The 7,500-nt window shown below is 43.0% G+C and overlaps 1 protein-coding gene across 4 annotated transcripts in view; it reads left to right on the top strand.

The window, feature by feature from the left end:
* Positions 1-72: 72 nt before the first annotated feature.
* The window catches only part of CCNH (cyclin H), a 112,177-nt gene continuing 104,749 nt past the window's right edge, over positions 73-7,500 (top strand). For 2 of the 4 annotated variants that reach the window (XM_085877245.1, XM_085877241.1), the window contains exon 1: positions 215-481. In XM_085877245.1, coding sequence (XP_085733371.1) covers positions 365-481 — 117 coding nt within the window. In that variant the 5' untranslated portion in view covers positions 215-364. The other 2 variants (XM_085877244.1, XM_085877242.1) reach the window with 2 other exon arrangements.

Genomic DNA, 7,500 nt, shown 5'->3' with positions numbered 1-7,500 from the left:
TCGGCCTCGGGTCCTGCGCAAAGTTATTCCCAAACGACGTTCTTCGCCTGACTTCATAATCCGTTTGATTTGAAAATCAAAACAAAGTGTGTTGATTTTTTTTTTCAACGAAAGTATTTTGAGATGGAAATGTATTTTTTTTTCGTTACTTCCGCTTCCGGTTCATCGAATTATCCAATCATTGCTCGCGCTGAGCCGTTTCAGGTGAATCTGCGATCGCGCTTCGCGTTCAGTTGTCGTTGAAGCTGAATTTCAGTCCTGATGACGTTTACGTGAGATGTGATATTGTGTCTCATGTTCGTTTTGCACAGGCATTTCATTGTTCACCGCACTCACTGGTCCCCCGTCGGTGTTTTTGTAAAGCATGTTCCACAGCGGCACGCAACGCAAGCACTGGACCTTTCAGAATGCGGAAGAACTGGAAAAGTTACGGACAGCAGCGAACGACAATTACAAAGCCAAGATTATGAAGAATGTCAAGGTATAGAAAGTTTTCTTTCAGCGTTTCCTATTCATTCATTCATCCATTCATTCATTCATCCATCCATCCATCCATCCATCCGTGTTTTGTTTGGTGCTGCCAGGGCAGGGTAGCTCATGGCCACCCCTTGAGAAATTGATATATTAAATCGGCTGTCTTGTCTGCTTTCACCTTCTCACTGTGTCTTTTGAAAATAATCCTGAAGGCCTTAAGAACGGTATTCTTTTGTTATGCAGGATCTGGATTCATGGGACAGTCAGATGGCAGATAGATAGAGGACAAAAAGGTGACTTTGTGATGGCGGTTTAATATTTGGACAAAAACCAAACGAGGATTTGGTTACATGGTGTTGATGGGGGTAGAAAAGATCGTGTGTTTGGGTGGGGGATGGTGTGAGCTGGCATGCCGGATTAAGGCTCTGAGGGACCCTTAAAGTCTCGTCCTCGTTGTCAGCACATCCAATTTGGAGTTTGGTTTTATGTATGTACGAGCTGAAGTACCCAGCGTTGCCCAGGGAAACACAATTAAATACGTACTCTGGTGATTAAATTTGTGTTGTTGACAAGAAATCGCAACAACCTCAACATATGATCTTTACAAAACGTGTTGCTCCATCGCTCCTGGGAAAAACCCGAGCAGTGTATAAGCAACATACTCGAGTCCTGAACAACGAGGTGGTATAATAAACCTGAGTAAAGTGATCCTTTTACGAAGGGGTGCACGTGTAAACACTATAATAATTTAATTTGTGTTAACAACAAATCGATACAACCTCAATATTCGATTTACTCAATCGCTCCCGGTGAAAAAACACAGGCATTGTATAAGCACAAGACGTAATTGAAGCCTGAAGGCCAATTATCTGGAGTCTAAGGGGTCGAAAGGGACTTGGGTGTAGAGGTTCTATGGGTCTGAAGGGTGAAGGGATCTAAAGGAGTCCAAAGGGTCTTAAAGGTAAAAGGGATCTTTTGGGGTCTTAAAGGGTTTTATGGGTCTTTGTAGTTGAAAGTGCCAAAATGGTCTTTGAGGTCTTCAAGGGTCTAAGGGGTCTTTGTGTCTTCTTGGTCTCTGGGGTGTTCTGTGTTTTTGGTGTCTGAAGGGTCTTAAAGGGTCTTTCGGGCTTTGAGGTTTTCAAAGGTCTGAGGGATCTCAACAGACCAAAGGGTTGAAAGGTTTAAAAGGTACATTCCGATAGTACGGAAATAATCGACGTATGTGTAGTCCAGGGTGAAACTGATGTTCAAAAGGCGCATAATATAATTAATAGACCTCTGGTCACACGGCTTCACGGACGGACAAGGTTTGAAGCGTCTTCAGGGTCTGTGGGGTCTTCAAGGGTCTTACAGTACTTACATACATACATACATACATATATATACAGCAATGCCAACCCTCCCGATTTCATCGGGAGGCTTCCGAAAATTCACCCAAACTCCCGCCCTTACGATCACTATCCTTATCCTCCCGAAATTTTGATATTTTTGCACTGTTCACTAATCAGAATGTACTAGTATGAGAATTGAATGAAAAGCATCGTCTGCTACGTATAGCATGTGGTAACTCCATAACGTTCGCTGCTACCAAATTGTACGTAAAAAATTGCAAATTCAAATGAGGAGCAGCGAAACATTGGGTCTGGATCTCGCTTATGCGATCATGCACTGAGATTTAGTGCATGCGGTATGTGTGCAATACAGTGCATGCGGTATGTGTGCAATACAGTGCATGCGGTATGTGTGCAATACAGTGCATGCGGTATGTGTGCAATACAGTGCATGCGGTATGTATGCACAGTGTATATGCATGCGATACGCTCACTGCATGCAGCTGGGCCCCGTACCAGCCCGGCGGTCGCGACCACCGTGCGGTGTTTAATTTAACAGCCGCTAGAGTTCTACGAGTCGCGCTGCAGCTGTGGAACATCGACTTCGAAGTTACCGATGCTTCAAACCCTCGATGTTGATTACGGAATGGCAGAAAAGAAGCTTACGAAGACCAAGAAATGGTCTCAGAAGTACAAGACCGAATACAGTCTCCAATACCCGTGTATTCGAAAGTCTGAAAGAGGAATTCATCATGCGTATTGTACAGTATGCAGCGTTGATATTTCAGTTGAGCACGGAGGTCGCGATGATATTCGGAAGCACGTTGGAAGCAAACGGCACACAGACATTGCAAAGGAGAGATCTTCGAGCACGAGTACCGGTACACTTCTGAATTATTTCACCAAACAAGGGACAAGCGAGGAAGAGGATGTTACCCGAGCGGAACTTCTCTTTAGTGGATTTATTGTGGAACATAACTTGCCCATATCAGTCTCAGATCATGCTGGACCTCTATTTCAAAAGATGTTTCCAGATTCAAAAGTTTCTTCAAAGTATGGATGTGCAAGAACAAAAACTTGCAAGATGTGCAAGATGTGCAAGAACAAAAAAAAAAAAAAAAAAAAAAAAACAAGAACAAAAAGCAAGAAAAAAAAAAGAAAAAAAAAAAAAAAAACAAGAACAAAGAAGAAAAAAAGAACACTGGTCAACAATTTTTTACTTTCTGAATGTTGTCTAGATTTCTACTAGTGAATTAGGGTATTCTGGCACTGCTGAATCAGGAAATGGCATCCGTTTCTCTCCATCAGGTCAGGTTTTTGTGCTAAGTTTATTTGAAAAAATCAGATCTTGTGACAAAATCAATTACATTTTTGTGGCATTATCAGCTGATTTTTGTCAACACATATCATCCTAAACATGTTTTTAAGAAAAAATGTTTTGCCAACAACATTTATTGATTACATGATAGAAACATCGATTACTGTCATCTGAATGGTGGGCATTGATAAAGGTAAGTACAAGTAAATTGCATGTTGCGTCACCACTGTTCAAACTTCAGGGCTTGAACTTCCGTTTCTTCGAACTCCTGGAATGTTCAGCGGCAGGGAGGTCTCTCTTCAGATTCCAACAGTAGTCAGCCATCATGACTGCGTCCCAGCGACCCTGATACCTGGTCTCCATCTCCTTCATGTCCTGATGGAATCTCTCCCCTGCTCGTCACTCATTGAACCCAGGTTCTCAGGAAACCGGTTCATATGTGAAAATAGGTAGTGCATTTTGATGCTCATGTTGCAGCCCAGGTTTCTGAAAGCAGTCAGCATGTTGTTGACAAGTTCTGCGTAGTTTCTGGCCTTATTGTTGCCAAGAAAGTTCTTCACTACCAAAACAAATGTCTTCCACGCTTCCAGTTCCACTTCGTTCATTGAGTTTTTGAACTCTGGATCTCTGATGAGCTGACGGATCTGAGAACCATCAAAGATGCCAACTTTCAACTTCTCCATGGTCAATCCTGGAAAAGCCTGGCACAAGTAAGTGAAGCAGTCACCATCTTTGTCCAGAGCCTTGGTGAACTGCTTGATTAAGCCGAGCTTGATGTGCAGCGGTGGGAAGAGTATTCTGTCTCTGTCCACCAGAGGGTCGTTGATGACGTTCCTTTCTTTGCATGGCACCAATTCCTCCCACACAGGCCAGTCCTTCTTCGTGTAATGCTGAGCACGGTCCCTACTATCCCACATGCACAGAAAACATGGGTACTTGGTGAAGCCAGACTGTTGTCCCAACAAAAAGTTCACCATCTTCAGGTCAACACAAATAAACCACTTAAGCTGATCATAACCAATTTTCTCCAGCACGTACTTCACCGCTTCATACTTCTCCTTCAGTGTAGTCGAGTGAGCGATGGGTACAGAGGCAAAATGGTTGCCGTTGTGTAGCAGAACACATTTCAGTGATCGCTTGCTGCTGTCAATGAACAGTCTCCAATCTTTGGGTTCGTACTGTGGCACTCCAAGCTTGAGCAGAAGCGCATGTCATAAATTGGCGCATGTAGGTATTGTACATTCTTCAGAGTTCGTTATTTCAAGAAATACAACTTTTTTGTATCACATTATTACAAAATCTGCCCCATTAACTTTAGTTTTGATCCACGAACTTTATGCTTTGCCTCACCAATTTTTGGAAGATTTTGAGGTTTTATGACTTCAAACTGATCCCTTTTCGACATAATCACCCAGAACTATCGTACCTGAATACTTCTTGTCATATTATTTCCAATTAAAACAATTATTTGACATGATATTTTACCCCCACCAACTTCTTCTAAAATGCTCCACACATGCGTACATGTGAACAAAAATCTAAAAACAGACATGTGGCCATATCTCAAAAACTTGACCTGATTGAACAAAACTAATGTGAGTTTTGGCTTCAGCGCATCAGATTCGTCCTAAATCAGCTTAAAAATGCAGACAACAAATTTGTTGTTGACCAGTGTAATTGGTGAGTTGTCAAATGTTACTGCTTCATCTGTTGCCGATATTGCTAGACTCGCTCCATTTAGCCTAGCTCCAGACGGTAGCAATGACAGTGGTGAGGCCCAGCTATATCCTGTCCTGATTTCGTACCATGACAACAGTGCTGGGATTGTGAAGCAAGGTTTGCTAAGTTTGCCTGCGTGCAAACAAGATTCCACTGGAGAAAACATTTTCAAACTGCTTGATCATGAGTTCAGTGACAGGAAAATTCCGTGGGGAAATTGTGTTTCCTTTTGTGCTGATAATGCCTCTGTCATGGTGGGCAAGCACAAAGGAGTCGCTGCTTATATCCACAAACAAAATCCAGAGTGCTACATCATGGGATGCCCTTGCCATATGATGCACAATACGGCCAAGAACGCGGCTCAGGCCTTACCCATTGAATTAGATGACTTTCTCATCGATATTTACTACTACTTGGACAAAAGTAGTAAACGCGTCAAAGGAGTGAAAGCACTGCAAGAACTCTGTGATGCCCCGACACACAAGATTCTGAAGCATGTCGCAACAAGGTGGCTGTCCCTTGGTCAGTGCCTAGACAGGCTGATTGAACAGTGGGAGCCACTTCGCGTCTTCTTCAAAGAAGAAGTACGAAGAAAAATGCAACCAACTGTAGCCAAGACTCTAACAACGAGCAAGAAGGACGGCACTGTATCTACTGCCAGTACTGGCACTGCAGGATCAAGCACTAGTGGAGCAGCATTCACCACTACCACTGCAGTATCTGCTGCGAAGAAGACAGCAGGGACAGCACCAAAACCAATGCTGAGAGCAGGTAGCATCACCGGCCCTTCATCACGTTCATCTACAAAGCAGATCCCTTCAGAGTCGAGAAAGACTGTGATAGTCCCATCTACAGGCAAAGAAGGACCCAAATTAAGTTCTGCTTTTGCCAAATCACTTGATAGAAGCTCAGCAAAACCTTCGAATCAGAGGTCTTCTTCCTTGGCTGCACCTACCTCAAGCTCTCTCCTCAAACGTAAAATTGGATCTGGTACTACGAGTCTGACCTCTTCTGCTGGCAGTAAACGCAAGTGTGATCGCCCTGCGGCTAAGTGTACTACGAGTTCTACAACTAAAAGCGCATCTTCCTCAAACACTGTGCAGGAATCTAGAGAAAAACGTGTCAACAGGATGTTCTTGTCTCCACAAACAAAACTCTATTGTTTCTTCCTTCGATATGCTAACAAGCTTTTTGAGAAGGGGAATCTTCTGCTCCAAAGAGACGAACCCTGTATTCATCTCCTGCACGGAGAATTGAATGATCTTCTGAAAGATATCTTCGTACGGTTTTTGAAACCATCGGTGTCATCGGTTGCTCTGGTAAATGTACCCTTCTCTGACAGAAATCATCAGAACAATGATGAGGACCTCATGATTGGGAACGATGCCAAACTGTATATAAGGGAACAAAGGAGTCTCAAGAAATCCACCTTCACTCTGAGTGAGTCAGACATCCAAGGTTTCTTCAGTGCAGTTCGCTCATATTATGTGAAAGCCTGCAATTATATCTTTAAAACCTGGCCGCTAGATGATGAATTAGCCAAGCATGCTCAGGTGCTGGATGTTAAGCTACACCAAGAAGTGGGGTTTGACTGTGTGGAGTTTTTCATCAAGAAATTCCCCTGTCTGTTTAGTGGCGGTGATAGTGACATCGACAGCACCCCTTGCTACCAGAGAGAATACAGCAAAGACATAATCAGAAGGGCTAAAAGAGCCACACAGCTGTCACTCAGCAAAGCTGCCATGGAAAAAGCAAGCAGCAGTAGTACCAGCCAGTAAGGTAAGAAAAATATTGCTTCTTTTGTGCTTTTTGTTAATCTTTGATTGTCCCCTAACTTACTAGTATTAACATACATGTAACATTAAAAAGTGCACAATTTTCCCCTTTTTTTGTTCAAAAAGTGGGAATTCTTAACATGTTAAATGCTCCAAAATAGGGCTCAGAGGGCACGAGAGAGCGTCTAGAACCCCAGAGCTTCCAGGGCCCTAAGGCGGGCCCTGGACCCCGCCGCAAGGGTCGAGCACTCCGCGCTCGAGATGTGCGCTTTGCGCACATTATTTGGTGTCGGTTGAAAATCCTCCCTAATTCTGATTTCCAAAAGTTGGCATCTCTGTATATATATATATATATTTATTTATCCTTATTGCTTTACTTAATTACTATTTGATTTATATACACGTGCAGCACGAGCTGCCGCTCGTGCTGCACGTGTATATAAATTAAATTATAAATGCACGTTTATATAAATAAACCTGTCGCAATCTCCGAACCTGCCGCCATCAAGTGAATTTACGTCGATCATTTTGGCTCCCAAAAGACCCAATTTGAACCAACCAGAGAAGAAGAGTAGGAAAGTGATGACCATGGATGTCAAACTTGATATCCTGAATAAATTATCATCAGTTTTTGCTTCATCTTTGGCCAGGCAACATAGCGTGAATGAATCAACCATTAGGATGGCACGGAAAGCCGAAGATAAATCTCTACACCGAACTTCACAGGGAGTTGAAACAGACAGCAAAGGAAGTGCCTAAAACAAAATTATTTTGGCCTAATTCAGCAGCTACTAGCAGCACTTCAACCCCTTCCACCAGCAAATCATCACCAAAACCTCCAACAACCACCTCACAATAAGGTGAGTTATTTTACAATAATACA

Source organism: Eptatretus burgeri, chromosome 4 (genome assembly GCF_056783735.1).
Source record: "Eptatretus burgeri isolate ZD-2024b chromosome 4, Ebu_testis_v1, whole genome shotgun sequence".
Classification (NCBI taxonomy): domain Eukaryota; kingdom Metazoa; phylum Chordata; class Myxini; order Myxiniformes; family Myxinidae; genus Eptatretus; species Eptatretus burgeri.
This window is presented reverse-complemented; position numbering and strand designations above follow the sequence as displayed.